This window comes from Xylocopa sonorina, chromosome 3 (genome assembly GCF_050948175.1).
Source record: "Xylocopa sonorina isolate GNS202 chromosome 3, iyXylSono1_principal, whole genome shotgun sequence".
Taxonomy (NCBI): domain Eukaryota; kingdom Metazoa; phylum Arthropoda; class Insecta; order Hymenoptera; family Apidae; genus Xylocopa; species Xylocopa sonorina.
The window spans coordinates 15,170,731-15,193,879 of record NC_135195.1 but is presented as its reverse complement, the minus strand read 5'-3'; the positions used below and the strand labels follow the sequence as shown (position 1 = coordinate 15,193,879).

Here is a 23,149-nt window from a genome sequence, read left to right as displayed (position 1 = left end):
AAAACAGGCAAAACTTTGTTAAGCTCTTCGAATTATATAACTTATTTTTTAATACAATATCATAATGTTACGTTACGTGTATGCATAACAATTTATTAACAATTGCGCATAATGATCAGTTTCATCTGTTTTTTAAATTTATATCTAATACCTAACGAACGTATTATAAATTTAAACGTCACTTTAAAATCCCATTTTCTAATCGAATTAATAAAATTTCCAGCTTTAAAACTTAAAATTATCAATAGCATTTTTACAAGATAATAATGATTGCTATAAATAATATAGTTCATTTAATTAACAGTTTGAGCACTACAATTTTACTAAATTAAAAGTAACGAAACATTCTAATTTAAAAAAGTTTATATAAATCTTTTATAATTGTAACAAAATCGTTTGTTTTGTAAGGCACAACAGTTACATCTAGGTATCATCAATTGCTTTTATCCAATTGCAACAAATTTCTTTACTAAAACTCAAATAAAAAAATTCATATTATATAAATAAATTTCTTTCTCGTTTCCCCTCTGGTTTCTAAGTACATAGCTGTTATACAATGGTATAAAAAAGAAATGTACGGATGTGTACATTAGAGTATCAAAATGTGTGAAACGTTTCAATCAGTCGATGAGCGGAATAATCGTATTTTTCTTTTCTTTTGTACAGCTGAACTCTTGCGATTAAACGTTGGGGAAGAAAACATGTGTTTCATGCATGAAGAAAAAAAATATCAATATGGAACACGCTACTGGAACTCGAATTAATAGTTCCAGTTTCAGGTTTTTTATTTTGCAAAAAACAGTCTCTCGATAGACAAACAAGATGGCGAAGAGACGTGTAAAGTTACACGCATTAACCGTTTCATTAAAGAGTCTTTAATGTCTTGTCGATGTGTCTCAAAGTTGTGTCTGGTACAGCGTCTACAAGTGCTTTTCGAAAACCTTCGCAGTGTGTGAGACGTCGAAACATTCTCTTTGCGTGGTTTCTGTAAAATTATAGTTTATGATAAGATTTTCATTACAGAGAGTCGAAGAATGATTTATATTTTACCTAGCGTCCAAATTTCCATCGATCAGCAACCTCGCGCCTGTAGAAAGCAACTTATCTTTCACATCCTTTGGTAAGATTAAAGTATGCTCCGAGCCTATCCGATCGACTACAGAAGCCAATAATCTAGCTGTGGCTGCTCTCACAATAGCATTTTGATGGCTAAATAAATACAAATAACCATCTAAATGTGTTTATCGCGATGCGCATACGTATAAGAACGCAGATTCCGAGAAATTCCTAGCTATTGGTTAAAAGCCACTGTTTATGAGATAAATAATTCACCTTGCGCCACGTTGTACAATGACAGTAATCGTTTTGTGAGGCGGAAGATGTTCCACCATTCGATCCAAAGCTGCATTACTATCCGCTCGAAGAAATCGATTGGTATCTGCTGTTCTGTGAAGTAATGCTCCGGCTATGTCATCAAAGTCCTATTGAAATTAAATTTCATCATATAGATCAAGTGATTGTATAATGAGCACTAAATACGAACGATAAGGTTGAATTGCATACGAGTTGTTCGAAAAAGGCTGTTCTGATAATTCACCTGATCTATACCACGGATCTGCGAGCTAAATATGTCGCCGGATGCCAAGCACGCGGCTCTTGCTACCTGTGAACGGAGATTTTTTATATGTCGACCTAAAAGCCGGCTTATCGTTGCCGCGGCGTACACGTCTAGGTATTCCGGTTGTTGTTTGGCTATCTGGGACAATGTTTTTAACCCTTTCATCGTGATTTCCCTGAAAAAAATATAAGAAGTTAATTGTAGTAGTTGATTATATCTGTTCTAGATTTTATGAATAATATAGATGGAATATATTTTTAATTATACTAGAGAGAATATTAATAACATTATTAATATTTGATTTTATTAATAATATTAACAATTTACCAGTCTTTACTCTCAAGTTGAGTAAAGCACTGTTGCACAATTGGCTTCATCTTTTCTACTTTTTCTGGATTTCCTTTACTTCGACTTCTTCCTGCAATGCGTGGAACTCTGGAGGGCTTACGTTTGGTTAGAGTGACTGGTTTCACAGGTTCAGGCTGGACGTACAAAATTACTATATGTATTTAAATATATGCTTATTACAAACACTATGTAGTTTATTTCCCTTTTTTACGATATTACCTCAATTTTTAAAATTCCTGGTTCCATGTTCGTCTCACTGGAACTGTCTCTACTTTGCCCATCTTCCAAGTTGATCCCATTAGCTTCATTAACAAACTGAAATGAAATATCTTAATTAATATTACAAAAAATAGGCATTTGCACCGTCATAACTTACTCTGAGTGCATTTTCTATCGTTTCAATAACAGGTTCTACATGATTTTCCACATAATTGGATACTTCAGTAGAGGAGTGTGGTCTGGAGGCAATGATAATAGCTGGTGATTCCTCTATTTCTGAATCTCTGCGAGACTGACTTGGTTCTTCTGAATGTATGGAATCATTATCATCACATTGTACTACAGAAGAAACAGCTTTCTCTTCACTCGAATCTGCAGACTCTTTGTCTTCCAATTCGAAGCTCTATTAAAAATATAATAAAAATAATCAGTTGGGATAAAATATCGAACATATCTTGAACCATAAATGATAATATTTGTTTCTCGCATGGACCAACCAATTTCCGTGGACTGCTACGAGAATTACGCCTGGGTGACATAGATGTTTCGAGGTTGACAGAGTTCCTACTTGGTGACCGACTTGGTTTCTTAGGACTAGCAGATTTTCTCGAAGGCGGTGCTTCCGTGTCATGGAAGTCCGAATGTAGAATATCGCCGGATGCTTGCAAGCTCTCATTTGTCAACATCCGTTCGTTATTCAAAACGGACACGATGGATCTCTCTTGGACACTGTCAATATCATCCGCTCTGCCATTTTCATCAGAAGTGCTGAACTCGCTCTCGTTTTGATTCTCTTCGAGAAACTCTATATGTTCCAAGCTTCTGGACACCCCACGACTCTGCGTCCTAGACTTTGGTTCCTCTTCACTGCTCCAATCCTTGGACCCATCTTCATCGACGGACGTGATCGTTGCTTCTGTTCCTATTTCGACTTTCTGGTCTAAAGAAATCTGAGAAAGGCATAAGTGTTGTATAAGTCTTAAGGTGTTGGAATAAAAATGTTTTATATGAATTATTATTAAATTATTTACAACGAAATCAACTGTATCCCGAGCAGGACTGGACTGTCCGGTGATAATACCAAACGCTGCATCAGGATTTTGTTTTTCAGGGGTAGATGATCTAGAATCGCTGTCATCTTGAGTATCCTGCACGTCTTGCTCGGTGTCTTGGAAATCAGTTTCCAACGCGTCTGACGATGATAATTCCTGATCGCCCACTAAAAAATAATTTATAGCTAGTGATAAAAAATGTGTACATATGATCATCATTTTACGATCGTAGTTGAAAAGAATGACATTATAAAAATGTACATGGCGGTGGAAAATTTGATGTTTGTTATGCATGCGACATTTACGTGGAACAGTCTAGACGTTGCCACAAATAATGGCGGTGTATCACAAACTGTGTTAATCTCGATCTATTTGGAAACATTCCTTGTGTTTATCCTCGTTGCGTGTATATCTTGAAACGAATCATTACCATGCTTCAGAAAATAGGAGGGAGAAACACGGCGATATCATTCCATAGTTATAACGTTATTTCGAGTGTGCCTTATATTAAGGCATACTGATAAGGAAACCTTGATAATTATCTTACCATCTGTAGCTGTTAAATATTCTGTTTACCAATATTTCTTATTTTCCAAAACGTTTTGGAAATGGAATATTATGAATTGCACATGTTTTACGTTTTTTATATATCCACTTATTCATTTTGTTTCAATAACAAAATTACAAATTTTTAGTATTATTCGTTTAGGAAGTGTATACGCGGTTGCGAGCAAAATATTGATTACATCCTAGTCTAAGCTTTACACAGTCCTCCGAGGTTAAGAACCTCGCGTTCCAGTTCGCATTCGATCGTTTCAGCGGGTCCCACAGGTTACTCTGTATCGTTTTTAACGATTAAAAGTTTCCCTCGAAAGCTTCAACGATTTTTCTAATCTATTCTTCGCATCGCGATCCATTTATATAACTACAGACTAAAGAACGTGCTAATCTTAATTTCTTCAATAAATACTGACATATTCCAACGATAGGGTTTCGTTAACAAAATTTTTATAATAATTTTTGTTATCATTTTTATCCAAGGTTTATATGTATATTAATTTTAATCGGTATTTACAATTTGTTAAATACCTTCATATTTTGTCTCGTCCGAGTCCAATGCCTTCGTCCCAAAATTTTCTGGTAGAAAATGGTGCTTATTTTTTTCGTTATACTCTTCTTCGTTTACCGCTTTATCGCTAAAACAGAAGTATTTGATTTACAGATATTACATATATACATTTCTGACTATCGTTCTTGTATAACAATGACTTCCAATTATAATTGAAATATCTTTGTTTTTAATTATAAAAATATATTGAAAGACCGTGGAAATCATATGTACTAGAAATTATCTTACGTTCTTACTCTTATTACATAACATTAATTAAGTAAACCACTGTGGAAGACTAATATTAGGTAGAGATTGCGGCAATGGGATAAATAATACAAGAATTATTATAATTTATGGAAATCCTGGACCAATGTATACCGATTTGCCTACCAACAGGCGTAGGTTTCTTTATTTTTTTCACACTTAGAATTACTGAAATCGCTTCAAATATTTGAAAAAGTTCGAAACATACATTGTGTCACTACTTCGATTCAACCTCAAAGGAATCACAGGCGTGGTATTAGCAGTGGTGATAACCGTTGAAACAGAATCCTCCTCCTCTTTTCCAACATCAACCGGTTGTCTGCACCGAAAGGCACAGGGACAATAACGTAGAACAGTATTGGCGATCTTGTACTCTCTTCTTCGGGGATTATTCGGCTCTTCGTTGAAATTTCGATCTCTCTCTATCGAATTTACCTCCCCGTTTTTGAAAACCGTCACCTTCTCAGCCTCCTTGCCCTCTTCCGGCCAAGCACAGTACTTGAAAATCATTTCAGTCGATAATGGTTGATCGATCGCGATCGAAAGTCTTTGTTCTGGTGGCACTTTTTACACGTCTTACGAAAGTTATTTTCGCACTATCGACTCGTTTCATTCTTTACTTTTCGCTATCCACTTATGGTTAGATTTTTAATGCGACTAACAGTACCGCTTTAATTCTGGAACGAACTCTTGGCGTTCTTTTATGCCTCGTAATAACTATAGCAAAGAACCTGAAGTATAATAATTTAGTTGTAAGCTAACAGATATTTGCAAACTATTATCGACCTGTCACGGAACTAGTAAGCTGCATGAATTATAAATTATATTGAATCTATAAAATATGTACAACTTTCTGTTAGACATAGTTTTGATGAAAAATATTGGAAATATAATTATAAATACTGTTTAATTTAAAATGTAAATCCTATATCCTTTGATGTACCTACAAATACAATAAACTTAGAAGAGAACATCTATTAATTTGTTATTAAAGTATGCAAATTTATTATCCAATTAAAAATCGATCAAAATTTAATACTGCCTAAAACTGCCATTCCTTTACTTGTTAACCGATACAAGCCACTTGTAACTCATATTACTTAACATTAAAAAATCATTTAGATCGAATACCAAAACCGGGAGGCACCAAAAAGAGGGAAAATCAACACGATGATGGAACACCTTCATAACTGTCGCACGCACCACTTAGTGGTCGTAGTTTCGCGGCAATTAAATGGAGGTAAGTTCAAGCTACACTACATTGAAGCACATAATCGCGCACAATTCATCTTCTAAATCATTCGGACATTTTGACAAGTGGGTCAAAATGATGATTAATATTTTTGATTTTTTTTCAGGTAGAAAAAAAATTGAAAAAGAGGACGTAATTACTAGAACGCGACAAATGACGACGCACGCACGACTGTGCCCACATAGACGCCGGTCGTACCGACGCTGACCGCTGCCGCCTCCTTCCGCTCCGATCCCCCCTTTCTGTTCCACAGGTTCACCTGTAACCCTGCGATACCATATCGAATGGTTATACACTGACCGTAAACCGACCCTCCTCTTGGACATTGGGGTGGAAACTTACGTATATAGTCATGAACGTGGAGGTGAAAATGATCAGGTGGCGTAGACTGCCGTTGCGTTATCGGTTTTCATTATGTGTGTACTTAGTATTTTTTGTCTCACGTTTTTTTCACTTCCGTTATTTTTAGGGTCTCATTGAAATTGTTGAAAGTATATTTTCACGTATATGTAAGTTCAAAATCAATTCTTAAGCTGGGTACGCTCAAGCGTTTGAAGGCAAAACAATTGATTTTTTTATCCAATGTGATAACATACAAGGATTCATGTACTTTAATCGATACTTAGGGCTATTAATTTCAAGGTCATCATTCAGATCATCCATTGCACATTACTGAATAGCTTGTTCTTATATAGCTCAATGTTTTAGTTAAATAATTGTACTATACGTGTAAATCCATATTTAAAATTTCTTTTGTCATTTGAATAATGACTCTTTAAAGTCTACGTTACTCGAACACGATACGCTAATCTGTCTGATCTAACGATATAAAATTCCATACGTGCTAATAAGTATTTTCAACTTTTCGATTACTCGAGTTCTAAATTGTAGCATAATGTCGGCAGGAATTTCTTGTTAACGAGTTTAAATTGCTACCCGGGTAGCGTTCGGTGGCGTAGTTATTCAAAACGAAATACAACAGTAGTTTTGCTCTCACGCGATGTTCGTAAATCAGGTAAACAGAACCGAGAACGCGTTTCCCAACGTATCATTGCTAATTTTTTTATTCAACGTATTAATCCTACTCGCATGGTACATGTTCCGAACAAAGCTGACAAATATAAGTCAAAAAGAAACTTGTTGCTTATATTATTACAATTCAATTATTAAAAATACTTTGTTTTATGTTAATAAATATCTCTACTTCAACTTTTAAAACTTTATAATTTTCTCTTTTCATTAAATATAAACTTCAAAATCTTATAGAGCTATAAAAATAACGCCGCAATGATTTAAGGACGATTGAAAGGATAAAGCTCTGAGTCATCTTCCACGTAACATCGTTCCACGAAACTGATCGAGTAGATAAAATAAAATTGGTCATATACTATTGATTTAATGTGCGCCTAAACTGATCCTTAAAAAATCATCTGTCACGTTCCTAGAAAGGCCACTAAAAAATGTCTGCGGTGCTATACATGTGTACAGCCTGGTTAGATAAGAAAACTACGGGAACCCTGCATTTACTACTGTTCGTAAAAGCATAGTTTAGAAGTTGTAAAAGTAACACAATACGTTTGACATTATGACACCAAATAATTTGTTGCTCACGTATATATAGAGAAGCAACAATTTTCTAAGAGTAATAGTCGCAGAAACTATTGTTTGTAGTGTTTACCCCATTGCATGTACTCCTGATAAGGGGTACGTACTAGTATAGTAATTCTGGTTTTATTCTGATAGTACATGCCTCAAAAACACAAGCGCACAGTGTAGTTGTTCAATTGGAAGTGGTTCTATTTACTGGCATTATTCCTCTTTGGCTGGCCATGTAAAGTATTTGTGTTTGTGAGGCAAGTATGTAGTACAAGAATCACTTGTTTGTACTGCGCATGCATAAACGTGCTAAAGTAAAATGTGGTTCTATTAGTTTATACTGAAATGCCTAAATGGCGCCACTAGTATAGTGAGAAGAATGCATCTCAATAATTTTGAGATAAATTGTATGTTTATGTCACACATGCAGTGATTTAAAACATAAGTAAAAATAGAAATTAGTATTTGTATTACTTACATATCGTACATGGACAATGCGTGAACTTCATTAGAAACCGTTCTAACAAACTGTTGACGACGATACAATTGCGACGGAGACAGAGAACGCAATCTTCTTCTATAAGGGGTTTGAGTATGTATCGCAGGAAAATATTCGCTAGTTTGTGCGTCCGATGAAATTAATTCAACATCAGTAAGTTTCTGAACAGCCACATCGTTCGTCATGTGATGGAGCCTCGTCTGTAATACAAATTGGAAGACAATGGTATTTCATGCGTGGTGTGTAACTGTTTAGATTGGGTTTTAACATTAATAATCAATAAAGTTAAGACTCTCACCCTTGATATATTTTTATCATTACTTTCTCCAGTTCTCAGGTTGAAATTAGTTTTATTATATGCATATGTTAACGTGGGAGCAGTTTGCAATGGTCGAAACAAATTTTCATCGGCAAACCGTCCTTCTTGATTTGAAGACGTACTGTACCTAAGTAGAAACAAATATAGCATTGTTATGAGATTCCCTTATAAGATATAAATGAACTTTTATAAAATAAATTATATTCACATATTATGCATAACAAATGTTTGTTGATTAATATTTCTCGATAAAGATGACTGATGGCTGTCGGTGGAACTTGAACGAGAATATCTAGACTTGACATCAGACTTTTTCGAAAATCTATCTCTTTCCATAAACTTGTGATATATCCTGGAATTAACATCCGAAACTTTTTGACTGTTATTCTCCTCGGCACTCTACAATATTAATTATGTTAGTAATTGTTATGCAATTCTACATTATACTTAACACATGAGAAATTCACGAATGTAAATTGTTAAAAATGATTTCTATACAATTTATAATATTGTTAAACAATATATTACTGCCTTTATTTAGATAAAACTTACATTATAATCTACATTCCTATTATTTAAATTTTTCATTGAGCGATAATTATCGTAGTGCATATTTGTGCCACAGTCTTGTTGATTTTTTCTCCTTTGGTGATACATAGCCCCGTAACTTCTATTAATATTTTACGAATTTTTAATCTCTTTTCCCTTCATTTGCAGCAAAATAAATAAAAATCGAAGTGTAGTACCTAACGTTTTCTCCTGGAGAGTTCCCGTTGTCACTAGAATTTTCTGCGGTGCCCTTTATTCTTCTCTTTGAATTAATATTTGTTGACTCTAAATTAAGAGACTTCTCTGTTATGAGACTGTTTCCACTGGACTTTGGTCCACACTCTCGAGTATAAAGTACTGGAATTCTAGACTCTGTTTTATTGTTATTGTCCTAAAATATATATAATTTACATAATTATGTATCATTAACAATACTTAATCACAAAACACAATATAATACCATTCGCTAATTCTTATAATGAAGATTACAAAATTAAAAATATATTTCCCGAAGGGTCCAAATTGCTCTCAAAAAAATTTAATTATATCTGTTATTATTAATTAGTCAAAGTAACTTGCTAACCTGACATGTGTCTAACAAATGCGTGCAATTCAAGTGGGACATAATTTCAACTGAGTACCACCTGAAAGTTTTATCGTGGATTGACAACCGTGCCTTTCACGTGGAATTGAAAATAATTCGATACTGTGAAAAAATTTTCTCATATCCGTTTGCTCGATATAAACCGATAAAAAAGCAAGATGAATATATTCTCAACTCGTATTATTCTGAACTTATTCACAAATTGTACGAAACGATTAATCATTAATATATGTATTGCAAATCATAAATTTCATATTTGGAAAATAAATTATATTATGTTTTTTATTATGTTTTGTTGTTTAATAAAATATTTAAAGTAACCCTGGGAAAGTAAAAATGGTAATGAAATGTCGTAAATTATATATATATATATTTATACACAAAACAATTTACAAGTAGAATTCTAAAGAAAAGTCGAGATCTGTAACTTGACGTTGCTATGATTTAGTACCATTGCACATATTTCACAAACGGCGTTGACTTCGTGACACGCGAGCGAACCACATGTGAGCTTGAAGCTTTCGTAGACTCATGTTTTATTAATGAGCTCATTGAAATAGTTAATATTGTCGTGCTTGATATAACTTTTTACGTATGTGTGTAATTAATGAATTATGCCAGTTAATTCATGTTTACCCTGCGTTGACCCACTTACATTTGGTATAATGTCAAACATAGTTTCAATATATACAACTGTCATACTGCGGACGACTGATGCAAATTTATATTATTGTGCACTACGTTGATTTAAATTTTTACCTGATTTTGTGTTGGAACTATTTGCCAGACTACAGGCTGTTCCAACTTAGAACGCATACCAACTCCGAGTGCAACAAAATTTGGCCTCTCGCTCCATGGGTTTTCTCGGTAATTTGTATTTTCATTCCTACAAAGAAATCAATTTTTATCTTATAAATGATCACAATAATATCGATGAATAAAAAATTAAAAATTTCAATTTTATGACTGTAGCATATTACCCTGCAAATTTTTCTTTTTCCGACCTGGACGAAATAATATGACCTTTAGTACGTCCGATGCTGGGTGAGACTGAACCGCTTCCAGCTACAATCCAATCCACATCAGGACCTGCGTAAATGTAATCAAATTTTCGACATAATTTTCAGATCAGTTTACGATGACATCAAAAGTAAAATTATGCGTTGTGAGTTTGACTATGTTGAAGATGTATTCATTGATACGAACTTTTTATAAATACATCAAGAAAAACATAATTACAAATTGAATTAAAATTATGTCAATGCATGTACTGTATCATACTATGAACCATAAATTACAATACAGACTATAAATTACCTGTAGCTATTTGTACAGTGGGAGAAATTTGCAAACCGTACATGACGAGTCCATCAGCGGATACCAAAGGCAGAGATTTTCGAGCCAGACGAGCTCTGATAGCGGACATCATCGTTTCGCCATCATGGTAACCCTCGGATGCTCGTTTTCCTGCCGCTAATACCTCCTACATATGGAAAAAAGAATAATTATAACTTAACGTACTGTTAATCACAAAATACTTTTGTTGTACCACTGAAAATGATCAAAGGACTTATGTTCTAGTACCTCGGGTTCATAGATCTGTGCTAACACAGCTAAAGTATCGAGAGCAGCTTGACGTACTCTTCGTCGTCGATCCCTCACCAGTTTTGCCACTTTATTAGCTACAATATCCACCTTGAATTCCGTACTTGGAAACGTCACCAATGAAAAGATCAACAGTTGTAACGTATTTTCCCTGGTCTGCAATTAAATTGTTCAAGTGCAAGATACACATTTTACATACCTTTAATTAAATAGAACTTGTATTATAAATCTTTCGGTCAAAGTCCCACCTTTGCGTTTCTCGCGTTCAAGCACTGCGGTTGTAGGAGCTGCTCCAGAAGGAGAGCAGGCCTGAGCCTAAGCATCGCGATCCTAGCCAACTGCGCTGCACTCGGGCCACCCTGCCTTGCCAAACCCCATGCCAACTGTGGCAGTCGTTTCTTCAAAGCCTCCTCGCTCACTCCAGCTACAACTACCTAATGTCAGTATAGAATTACAACATTTCTTAAATACACGAAATCAAAACTACATAAACCTAGATATAAAAAAGTGCACTTGCGCCTCGTGTTTCATGTCCATAAGGTACAAAATTTATTAGCATTTTTATTCAAATATATGAGCCCTGATACCGAGTTTTATTATAAGTACTAAATGTCTAAGAAGGTTGTAAAGCTATAGTTATTACTTAATACGAACGAGAACTTTACAGTTTAATTCATATAAACAAAACTTGACTTTTTATGTATCAGCTTGGATTCTTTCCATGGAAAAGAGAATCCATGTTTCTCAACTGACAAATTTCGTACAGCATGATGTATTTTATTCTACGTACACGACGAAATGTGTGTACGTTTACGTGACCAGCAGAGCAACGAGCGATCTATGGAACCTGTATTTGTACGTGACACGAGCAGTATTTAAAGTCCCGTGGAAAAAAAATACTCGATAATTTAGAACTACACCCCAGCGATGATAAAGATTTCAAGCCGCAATTTTCTTTGCGATAATCTATCTAGAATTTTTCGTCGAAATAGTTCTAATAATATAGTTTCTCGTACAAATGACAGATTGCGAACTTAATTACGGGGAATACAGGAGTTTCCATATCCTTGAACAAAGATTAGATATAATCATAATCTAATTTGAGTCTAAAAATAAATTAGTACTAAGTCGATAAAATGTTACACGGCTGTCGGTTGATCTTGAGCGAATGCCTCGATGACTCACAGTTCTTTAAATTAACAAAACGATGGCATAGCTATGATTTAACAGTTAGATTGATTTAAGGAGGCAAATTTGCGAGTTACCTTCGCCACAGCCAGCCCTGAAGCAGCTACACGACAGCTCCTTTCACAGCCCAGCACTGCATGCAAAAGAGATCCTAATCGCGGCTCTATCGCGATCAGGGCAGAAGACGTTCGCAGAGCGGACGCTACTCTCTCCATACCTCTGACACGAGCGCGCCAATCGTCCTGGAACAGACATAAATTATGATCGAACGGTCTGTTTTAGATTACAGAAAAATATTAAGTAAATTCAAAAAAAAGTAAATCAGAAAAATATGCAGAGAGGTTGAATCGCGTTTCACATTCTGATATTTTATAATGTCTACGTACAGTCCTGTTATTTACTAAAACGGTGGTAGATCGCATGTAGATTTCCTAATGACATAGCAGAGCTATCTGCATATGTACATATAACGATGGCAGACAACCCATAGCAGCCAATCCAATCTTTTTTCGAAGCATAGATAACGCTAATTGCATTATCCTCGTGACAATAGGCGACGAACGATACATAAAAATTTTTTTCATTTAAGTTTGACATATCTAAACGCGTATACATCACTTGTATGCACTACAAAACGAAGCTCAGAATTATCTTCCTCTGACGTTAACGGAAGTTCAGAAAAAATTGTTGCACACCATTAACGCCTTCAACACGTACCGTTGGTCAAGAATCGGGAGTCGTCGAGTGAGCCTTATCGATCGTCGTAGCAAGTCTGAATGCAATGCACTGGTAACATCTGCATTCAATTTTTGATTCGGCTCTATTTACACGGAAGTGGTCAATATTATCGACTTTTCAGGATTCCATTGAACTTGCGGAAAATTGCGATATACACGGACGTTACATAGGTAATACCTACATAACACGTGCCGCAGGGACCTTGCAGATCTTATCGAAACTGTTCTTAGTTTCGTTGTCTTTCTATATATATTTCATTATTCCTTTTTCTTACACGGAATTTCATATGATCGGTTTTTTTCTCATGTGTGATACATTTGTAATGCAGTTAAAATACGGAAATTAAATCACTTTTAAAACCCGACAAGGCGTTTAAACACCTCTGGAAAAAATTTTTACAAATCAGATGTTAAATTGCGGATGCTCATGCAAATTCATTTTTTAATAAATACAATTAAATTCTCTATTTCTGATATACGTAAATTTCGTATAAATGTAGAAACATCGAACTTTAATCATTGCGATAATTGGATTTCCCAAAAGGATGAGAGGGAAGTCCTCCTATCCGGTTCGAACGAAACATAGCGCGAACACCACGTTCGAATTCGATATTCCCGCGTGAAATTCAATTTGCGTTAAAACGGCTCTAAAATTGGCGCCAGAGAATTAGCATATGCACATGAACGAGGCATTACTGGACCGGCGTGTCGCACGCAAAACCGTTTCTAATTATTTTCTTGTTACCCCGTAGTCGCGTTTCATTGCGAGGCGCATAATGTTGCTCGCACGGAAATCTCTCCCGTTTTTCATCCGCGGAATATTCATACTAGCCGACCGGCATCGCTTCGAATTATTTCAATGGCGTCCACGAGGGCCGTGGAAATGAAACAGCATGCATAATTCACGTAGTATTTCACTGCCACGAAGATAGGTACATCGTCCACGGGGAAATATCTGCTGGAAGCGTGATTAATCCACCTAATCACGTAATACGCTGCGGTTCTTTATGGTTGTCAGAGTGCTGGTGAAAACTCCGCAGAGGGGAGAAAAAAGCGATAACGGGCAATTAAAACATCACGGCCTGATATACAACGCTCTAAAGTGAATACAATACGTACGCTGTCTTTGTTATGCTGCACGCGTGTTTTTAAAGGCAAAAAATATGTGCCAGGCTGGTTCACTTATATTGGCTCATTTTCTTCTAGGTGTTCCTAGAAGTGAACTAACTTCTTACGGTAGAACAGGTAAAAAAGTTAAATCATTGATTCGTGTGAGAAAAGGAGCATCAGTTTCTTCATTTCGAAAATTACACTACGTCTATGATCAATATTAAGCGATACTATTCACTTTTCTGGTACTTATTGTACGGCACATACATATGGCAACATTCATAGAAGAGCTTAAGGTGGCCTTGAACTTCCGCTGAATGAAAGGAACATACTTTCACGGTCACGAGAAGCGCAACGTTTTTCCGTGACACCAATAATCACACAACCTGCCATTTCTGTTTTAACGAAACTTTCACATAAGCTCTTGAATCCATACAAATTTTTGTTTCTCGAGACAAGAAAAGTTGTTATATCCGCTTCTCGATCTGACCATCGAAACCACTGTGCTAACCGAATTGGTATGCAACAGAGTCTCTCAGGCTTTCGTGTTGAAACACCTTCAAGTTATCTTCAGGAACGGATTCATTCGATAAGCCCAGATAAGTTTAATCCAGATGATAGTGCTAATAAACGTTCATTATGAGAACGTATAATTTCCTTGTGGCAAACATTTATCTGACCTGTACTTAAACAGTGAATAAATTTGTTTAACAAGTCAAGAATTCACTTGAAATCGAGTTGTTACTCAGAAAACACTTTGTTGGATATAGAAGGAGCATTTAATTCATTCTGGACATTTGAATGTAAAATTTTTTACTTTAGTGTGAAAATTCTTGCTACAGGTGCTGTGTTGCGTAGATCCATCACTGTCAAAACGAACAAGAAACCGGTCAGTCAGTGTTTTGCTCGAAGGAAGAGCGAATATTTACTTCATTCTTCTCTTAAATATTCTTCAAAACCCGTAACAGTGCTTCTGTATCACTCTGCATATAAAGAAATTTTATTTGTATTTATTTAATAAACAGGAATTAAATAATTTTTAGAATGTGCTACATTTTTATCCAGAATTGTTACAACTGTTATTGCGATATGAAATTATTGTAAATGATATCTTCATTTTAATGTTTAGAGTGTGAAAATTATGCGTAGAAATCGTAAAAGTCAAACCATACAAATTTTCAGATGGATCATCGGTTGTGGATTGGTCTTTTTCATTATAAAATTGTTCCTTGTTACAGATGAAAATCAACAAATACCAAAGTTCGAAGACCTAAAGAAATTAATGGTACGTTATAAAATATTAAGAAAGAAGTTATTAATTGTTCTGTTAAAATGTTGAATGTTTAGATTGAAGCAGAAAGAGAAAATATTAAGCGACTATTGACTGTGAGATATACTTGCCAAAAATATAATCTAGGTACATATAGAAAACATGGTAAATTTTCTGCATTTAAACATCCTCCTGCACCTCAGTATAGCGTTTTTTACATTACTAGGTAACACATAATTATAGTTGATAGAAATATCTAAAAATCACAATTATTCTAACAATAACCATTTTAATTAGCAGCTCTAATTGCATTATTTGCCACGCAGATCACGCGATCTATCATACTGTCCGATTTACAAAGCCGGCAGTACAACATGGATATACAATATGTGTCTCCTAATGAACGTGACAGAGGAAGAGCTGAATAGTGGAAAGGAGCAGATATCGACCATCGCCAGAAGGACGATACCGGAACTTGAGTTTCCAGAAGCGGACGAGGTAAAACTATGTTTTTTCACCTCCAAAGATTCGTTTGGATTTCTTGAATTTTTTAGAATTGGACCAATATCATTTTTACTTAGAACCTTCCCTCTGTACAGTGAACTCAGGTAGATTGTTATTCCTGATTTTGATTCTTGATTGTTATTTGAAAATTAAGTTATTCATTAATTCTGTGGACAACTGTATATTTTAATGACACAATATTTTGTATACCTCAAAATATTATATCGGTGTGCAAATACGTGCAATGAAAATGTGCATTTCAAAAACGTCCCATTCAACTACACATCAACATCCCAACTAGTAGACTTAACCAGGTTCGACTTCCGCAGGCGTTAAGGACGACGAAGAAACTGCTGGTGGTAAGGCACCCGTTTGAGAGATTGCTCAGCGCGTATCGTGATAAGCTGGAAAACTCCGTGGCTGGAAGGGAACACGGGACACTTCACTTTTATCGTAAATACGGCAGCAAGATTGTTGAAAAGTACCGTGGTGAGTCACGACAAAATTATCGACCGCGATGTACATACGACCAGTGTTCGAGCTCTGGGTTAACAGTGAGAATTGTCTCCTTCTTTAAGAAAGTAATTTTACAAAGCTCAAACCAGACCAGGTGATTAGACGAAAGGATGAGCCACCACCAGCGGGAATCGAGCCAACGTTCCGCGAATTTGTACAATACTTGATCCATACGGATCTAGCTAATTATGGAGATGATCATTGGATGCCATATTATTTGTTTTGCGCTCCTTGTATTGTAGATTACGATATAATTGCAAAAGTAAGTGTTGGTATCGATTATTTTGTAGCCTAAATTATATCTAAGATTAGATTATAATATGGAAGAATAGAATCAAATATCATTTGCTTCATAGGTAGAAACATTATGGCGGGATCAGATTTACACGATCCATAAATTACAATTACAAGAGCTAATTAAACCAAGATGGCAACATAGCGCTGGTTATTCGAATGCATCAAAGATATATTTCAATCAGTTGAACAAAGGCATGGTAGAAAAGCTGTACGAAAAATTCAAGCTAGACTTTGAACTTTTCGATTATTCGCCAGATCTGTATTACCAATATGCTACAACCGCTTAAATATCTTCAAATAATTCGACTAATCTAAATAAGATTTGTGCTTAATAGCAACGCATTCTGTACAAAGACAGTTATTTGCGTCTATAGTCCTGTAACTTTTGAGACCTCGTTATCGAACGTGTCACTTTTTCGACCCACCTTTTCGTTTGTCCAGTCATTAATGCGACAGGGGACCCGTCGACTTTAGGACAGATCGTTCTGATACATTACACCAAAGTAGGTCAATCGATTTCCCAGGCAAAAGTTCGTCGCGTGGTGTAACGTGATTTAAACTCCATCAATTACAATTACCCACGCGTGTATCGACTCTTCGTTTCCAAATACATTCCTTTTCAACTTTTTTCCCTTTCCTGATTGTTCAAGTGAAGCTTTCGCATGCAAAGTATATCCGATGCATGGAATTGCTAAGAAATTTAGAACAAACACGATTACCATGGAACATTGATTAATGTAAGAGATAGCCACGTAAATGAGTAACCAACGTTCAATGCTTACATCGAGCACCTTTCCTGGTGCGCATCGATTATCTTAACCTTCCACGATTTTAAAAAGTGGTGCATATAACTATACAACTTGAAAATTTGCTATTTTTACGACTGGTATATGTTATAACAAATACTGTAATATAATTTGCAGTAGATACGTTTTGTTAGTAAAATTTGAGCTGCAAACCCGAAAATACAATTTGCAGTAATATCTCGTTAGAAAACTTACTTTATTATGTAGATCCTCCAATACTTCTTGTTCGACCAATCCCAATTCTTCCCAACTAGGTTCGTCCGATGCCGATTGCATCTCTCCTCCACCATACACAGCATTCTTATTTTTCTCGATCACACTCACGTCACTTTTATCGCGATCACATCTCGTCATTCGTTCACAGTCAACATTTCTCAACGACTCACAATCACCATTACCGTTCCTCGACCTGCCCATTACACTGCCCCTTAACTTCGCTGAACCTTTCTGCACGGTTTCATTTCCATTCACCTTAATTCCATCTTGATTCATCCTGGCACGTTTCCGTTCCATTTCATCGTTTTTCACTACAGCACCGAAGAAAGACTCGGCTTCTTGAACATTTTCTAAAGTTTCATTGTTTTCCTCTATATCCTTCTTCTGAGTATCCTCTGAAGTTTTTCCTTCTCTAATTTCTGTTACATTCTTCGCATTTTGAAATCCAGAGTCATCAGTGTCTAGCTTTAAGTCAGTTTTCGATAGCTCCAATTCTAAAGAAATTTCCTGTTTTTCGTCTGTCAATAAATAATTATTTTTCAAATCTTCAGGACCATCGATTTTTTCGTTTGAAGCCAGAGTATCAATATTTTGACTACTCTGAACCAATCTAATCTCTTCCTTTCGAACTTCCTCCATTTTGTCGCCTATTTCGATAACCTTTATGGTTTTACCATCTCCACTGGAACCAATATTCTGCTTGTTATCCTTATCCTCCTGTTTATTCATGTTTTTCTTCTTCTTTGACTGCTCGGTAACTTTATCGCCAAGCAGTGGACTAATGGTCCTGGTCAGTATACTTTTTTTAGGACTTAGTTCCGCGTTATGGGTGTATACTTCTCTCTTAGGACTACTGGAAACGGATCTAGATGTTCTTCTGAACTTCCCAGGTTCTCTGCGAGGACTACAAGGCTGAGACGAAGGTCTTGATCGCGTGGTAGGCATTTTAGTAGCAGGTGAAACTGGAAGTGGTATTCTAGTTTTGGGAGCAGCTTCAACAGATTCGGTATCATCGCTATCTGGAGTCCTCAGTTTAACTATTTCACCCCCAAAATGTACCCTCCTAGGTGTTTTTCTCTTATCAGAGTCTTCTTTTCCTTCAGCTGCATTTTTCTCATCTGTTCCACTTTCTTCGCTATCCTGTTCTTGCTCACTGTCCTCCTTCTCCTCAAGAATGGTCATAGTTATGGCTGTTTCTTCGTTAAACTTAATTTCTGTCTCTAGTACCACTCTGGCCGCAGGCATGGTTACATTGTTGACTTCATCCTCCTCTTCAGCGATACCGGAAGTGTCGCTGTCGCTCTCCCATTTACTCTCCAATTCTTTATTCTCCAGTTTCTCCACGTTCTTCGAATTTGTATCATTTTTAGTAGTTTTCTTGCTGGATTTCACATTATAGATCTTAGACAGGATCTCAATATTTCTTTTTAGTTTGTTGTCGTAATCCTCCAAGTAGCTCTCGAATTCCTCCACGCCTACGGCGTCCTGGATTTTCATCAACGATTTCAATACAGCTTCCTGGTGGGGCACTTGAGCCAGTCGAGATGCTAGGGCAATGGTCGCATCCTTCACCAACTGGGGATTGGGCGATGGACTGTTAGACGATGGAAATAGGAGGGACGGCACGCTTAAGATCACACCAGTAGTCACGTTAGTTTGGAAGGAGTCGCGCACTTCCGAACGGTTCAAGCCATCCTGAAGAATCTGCAACGGAACACTCGATGCAATTGCGTTCGGCCATCGATCCATGATGATGTAGGATAGTGGGGAAATCGCAAGGTCAGGAATTCCTTGTACATCACGAACTCGGCCAGTGTTTGATAAACATTCGAAAAATTTCGATAGACAGGAGTAATTTAAAGAAATGTAATTAACAAGCCTAAGGTTAATTAAGTGGGAATAACTTTGCTAGTGGAACATTTTTTTATAGCAACTTTTAGAATTTTTATATTTTATATTCTTTTCATTTCCTATCTTCGTGTACAAGTTAAATATCTAAATTACCTAAAGTTTAATAAAAATTGTTAAGTTAAGTTCACAGCAACCAGTGAACGGTTCACTTTTGCAAAGTAACTACTTAGCTATCGTGAGTCAACGGTGACTTGCGTGACCCAAAGTTACCAATCGGAAAGTTTCCTCTTTCTGTTGCACCACTTACAAGAAGTACTTTGTTCTACGAACATTGATGTCGCAATGTTTTAAAATAAATATTCCCTTTTTGAAATGCAATTCTAATATTTAGATAAATATTTGAATAATTTGTCTCTATGAAACATTCTAATATAAGTCTTACATTTTGGATAGTATTCTCCCTGTCACGACTATGAATGAGAAATACCCGGAAAGCGTCTAAAGCACCTTTCCGAACAGCGGGCGCAGGATGGCCCAAATTATTGACCAGCTCTGGCACCACTGGTTGCATGACCTTGTCCACGATGTCAGCATTCAAAGTCGGTATTACGTCTATAAGCACACGAAGCGCGTGCTGACGCACCTCCCATTCTGGATCACGCAGTCTTTCGGATATCTCCAAGAACGTTAAACGAGTATCAACTTCGATTGGAAATTTCCGAGTACGTACCTGCACAAACGCATAAAACACGAAATACTGAATTACGATTTAGAAAATAGTGTAATATTTTTTAAGTATGTTAAAATTTATTAACGAATATTTAAATATTTTAGTCTCTATTATTTGTGCTTTTTACCTACTAGACGATGTACAATTAAAAGTTATAACCGGTAGTGTACATCGAAATTTTATCGACTGTACACATCAATAATTCATCCGCAAAATACGACCGCCGTTAATCAGTCAGCGCAGCTATACCAACCACGTGTTCCCAGAGAGGCGTGAGCTGTATAGGTTGCCCGTTCGGCGAGGTCAATGTCATCTTTCGAGAGAGCCGCTGACGATGACCCCTGCGCGCCGGGCTCTCTGGCGTCGAATAAAGATCGAAGGGAGAGGACCGGGCCGGAAGCGGCGATGAATCCTTCTGGGGCTGCAGAGGCCCCGAATTCGTCGATCCTGTCATAGATGCAGCGAACCCCAAACACTCGGACATAACACCGTTAAGTCTCGTCTCTCGAAAACCACGTGTCCATCATTGCTCTTCGTGAGGATCGTTTCTCCAGTTCTGGATCATTCATTGGATCGTCACGCCAGTGAGAACCCTGATTGAAAGATTTGTTAGATATTTATCGTAAAGAAAATTTAAATATCTACTTTGTTTATAATGACACGGAGAATGTTTATGGCGCATGTAGTGGATGAAAAAAAACAGTTGAGTATGCCTGAGTTATATGTATTCGCAGAATAATGTGATAATTAATTACCAATCAATCAATTAACCAATTAATCAATAACCAAGATATGTACTTACAAAACACGTGCAACCTTGCAACTCTATCTAACTCATAACTTATCAGATGTTATTTTTAATATAAGTTTGTAATGCGCGCACGAACGAATATAGCTTCATAGAAGCGCAGGTTTTGAGCGCCTGTTGTTAGGCAACCCGTCATACAAGAACGTAGTATTATAATTCATGAAAATGTCTCCTTCAATTCTGCCTTTTGAGAACATTGAACCTTATTATATATATTACAAGAATTATATGAATATTCTTGAATATGAATTAATATTCCAGCGATTCCAACGATATCAACCTCCGCAATAGTCGATCAACGACGTTTCCTCTGCTTCCGACAGCAGCTGCATGCAAATGTATAAAATGATTGACATTACTAAGATTCTAGCTGTTTAACCACACTGAGACATCCTACTTCCGACTTTCGTTACGGAATCAATCAGCAAAGTCACGAAATCTATTTCAATATTAATGGAAATATCTTAAGCGTACATTTAAACGATGAACGTAAAAGATCATACAGTTCGAACTCAATAATAGTTTTGTATCAAGCCTCCATTTAGTTAAACAGTTTGAATAGAGATATAAATTCACTTTTATTCTTTGGAATTTAAAAGCGAACACTACGATTGCCAATACACTCACATTTACAAAGGAGAAAAATTCAATATGAAACTAAGCAGATATCACAACCACGGATAGCTATAAACAATTTCGTTCCCTCTATATTTTGCTCGCTTCTACGACGGTTCGTGTCAGAGACACGAAACGTGACGTTTCTAACAGTCGACTGAAGAAATCAACGGTATGATTTTCGTCTTAAAGCATTATGCCAACGAGCCACGTTAATCCTTATTCCTCGTAGGTTAATATTTTTAAAAAGGGAGCCGAGGCGGAGTCATGAAGTTTATCATCGGATCTCGCGACACGAACACCGCATAAAAGTAGTACACACGAAAGGCGGTTGCATAATCCAAAGAAAACGTGCGTGCGTCTCGAGAAGTCGGAGAAAGGAGAAAAGGGGCTGTCCAGCCGGCGTAATAAAAGGTGAATACTTTCCTACCGTATTTAACCCCGCGTCAACCGTGAAATTTTTTCCTCATCGTTTTTCTTTCCTTCCAATGTGCATTTTGTCGAATGATCCTATCGTGTTATCATCGTCTCCTTATAGCCTCCCGTAAAATGTTTATAGAATTGTTCCGGGTTCGCTAAACAACATTTAATATAGTTGAGAAACTTTGTTCGACATTTGTTTACATCTAAATTATTGGAAAAGTTGGTACAGCATAAAATGAATAGAAAAATTGTTAAATTTGTAGGAATATTTCTACTGATGAGATTAATTCTTTTCAAGAGCAATAGTATAAAATCATCTAATACTTATTTGGCGCGTTCTATTAAATTGAATCACATCAATAAAAATCGTTATACTTACCTAAATGAACAAAATCGCATAAATATATATAATTTATTTTAAACAGCTTTCTTTTCTTACAAATAGATATTTTATTATATTATAAGTATTACGTTATATGTCAGAAATATAAGTGCAACAATATGAACCGATGGTATTTCATACGGCGTGAATGTACAGCTATTGACACATTTATCTATACCAATTACCACAATTGCACAATTATAACATTTTCCAAAGAACAATATACAAATTACTTTTTAGATATGTGCATATATATCATAAACATAAATGGAGATTATTTTTAATCCGTAAATTACAGCCAGCAATATACAAATTACATCTTAACATGCAAAAGTGTATAACTTACCTTTTAATTATCTTCTCAGAATCGTGTGAAAGGTGGTAAAGATTTTTAATTTTAATGATAAAATTAAACATATTTCACATCTGAACTCTAACAACGTAGTTCACTAAATAGTATTCTGTACGTGCAGCTTTTCGTAATATTCCGAATACAAATTTCACGACAAGCGGCGCAACAATCAAAACAACAATCCAATACGAAATTCACGTGACAGCGGCCGACATGTGACTGCCGCCGCTGTATCCTGAAAGCAAGGTGGTTTGCAGGTAATATCGACCCTCTCCCCACTTCTCGAAAAATAGTCCGATGTAGATAGG

The 23,149-nt window shown here is 36.1% G+C and overlaps 2 protein-coding genes across 3 annotated transcripts; one reads left to right on the top strand and one right to left on the bottom strand.

The window, feature by feature from the left end:
- Positions 1-539: 539 nt before the first annotated feature.
- On the bottom strand, positions 540-23,042 carry LOC143422443 (uncharacterized). The gene is made up of 25 exons (XM_076893074.1): positions 22,836-23,042; positions 20,515-20,854; positions 19,974-20,261; positions 17,660-19,384; positions 12,302-12,466; positions 11,285-11,470; positions 11,016-11,192; positions 10,749-10,914; positions 10,412-10,520; positions 10,191-10,317; positions 9,025-9,218; positions 8,831-8,948; positions 8,487-8,677; positions 8,258-8,405; positions 7,939-8,159; positions 4,327-4,433; positions 3,217-3,404; positions 2,683-3,135; positions 2,343-2,588; positions 2,186-2,281; positions 1,946-2,100; positions 1,598-1,793; positions 1,333-1,481; positions 1,051-1,209; positions 540-985 (listed from the first exon to the last, which is right to left on the bottom strand). The coding sequence occupies exons 2-25, from the start codon at positions 20,743-20,745 to the stop codon at positions 865-867; spliced, it is 5,916 nt and encodes a 1,971-aa protein (XP_076749189.1). The 5' UTR covers positions 20,746-20,854; positions 22,836-23,042; the 3' UTR covers positions 540-864.
- Positions 15,202-16,976, top strand: LOC143422440 (carbohydrate sulfotransferase 11). 2 transcript variants are annotated; one of them, XM_076893068.1, is made up of 6 exons: positions 15,202-15,356; positions 15,419-15,563; positions 15,664-15,839; positions 16,175-16,334; positions 16,424-16,623; positions 16,718-16,976. In XM_076893068.1, exons 1-6 carry the CDS (start codon positions 15,213-15,215, stop codon positions 16,943-16,945), a joined length of 1,053 nt encoding a protein of 350 aa, XP_076749183.1. In that variant the 5' UTR covers positions 15,202-15,212; the 3' UTR covers positions 16,946-16,976. The 2 variants fall into 2 exon arrangements, with proteins under 2 accessions (XP_076749183.1, XP_076749186.1); XM_076893071.1 differs by having other exon boundaries at positions 15,419-15,567; positions 15,668-15,839.
- Positions 23,043-23,149: the final 107 nt, after the last annotated feature.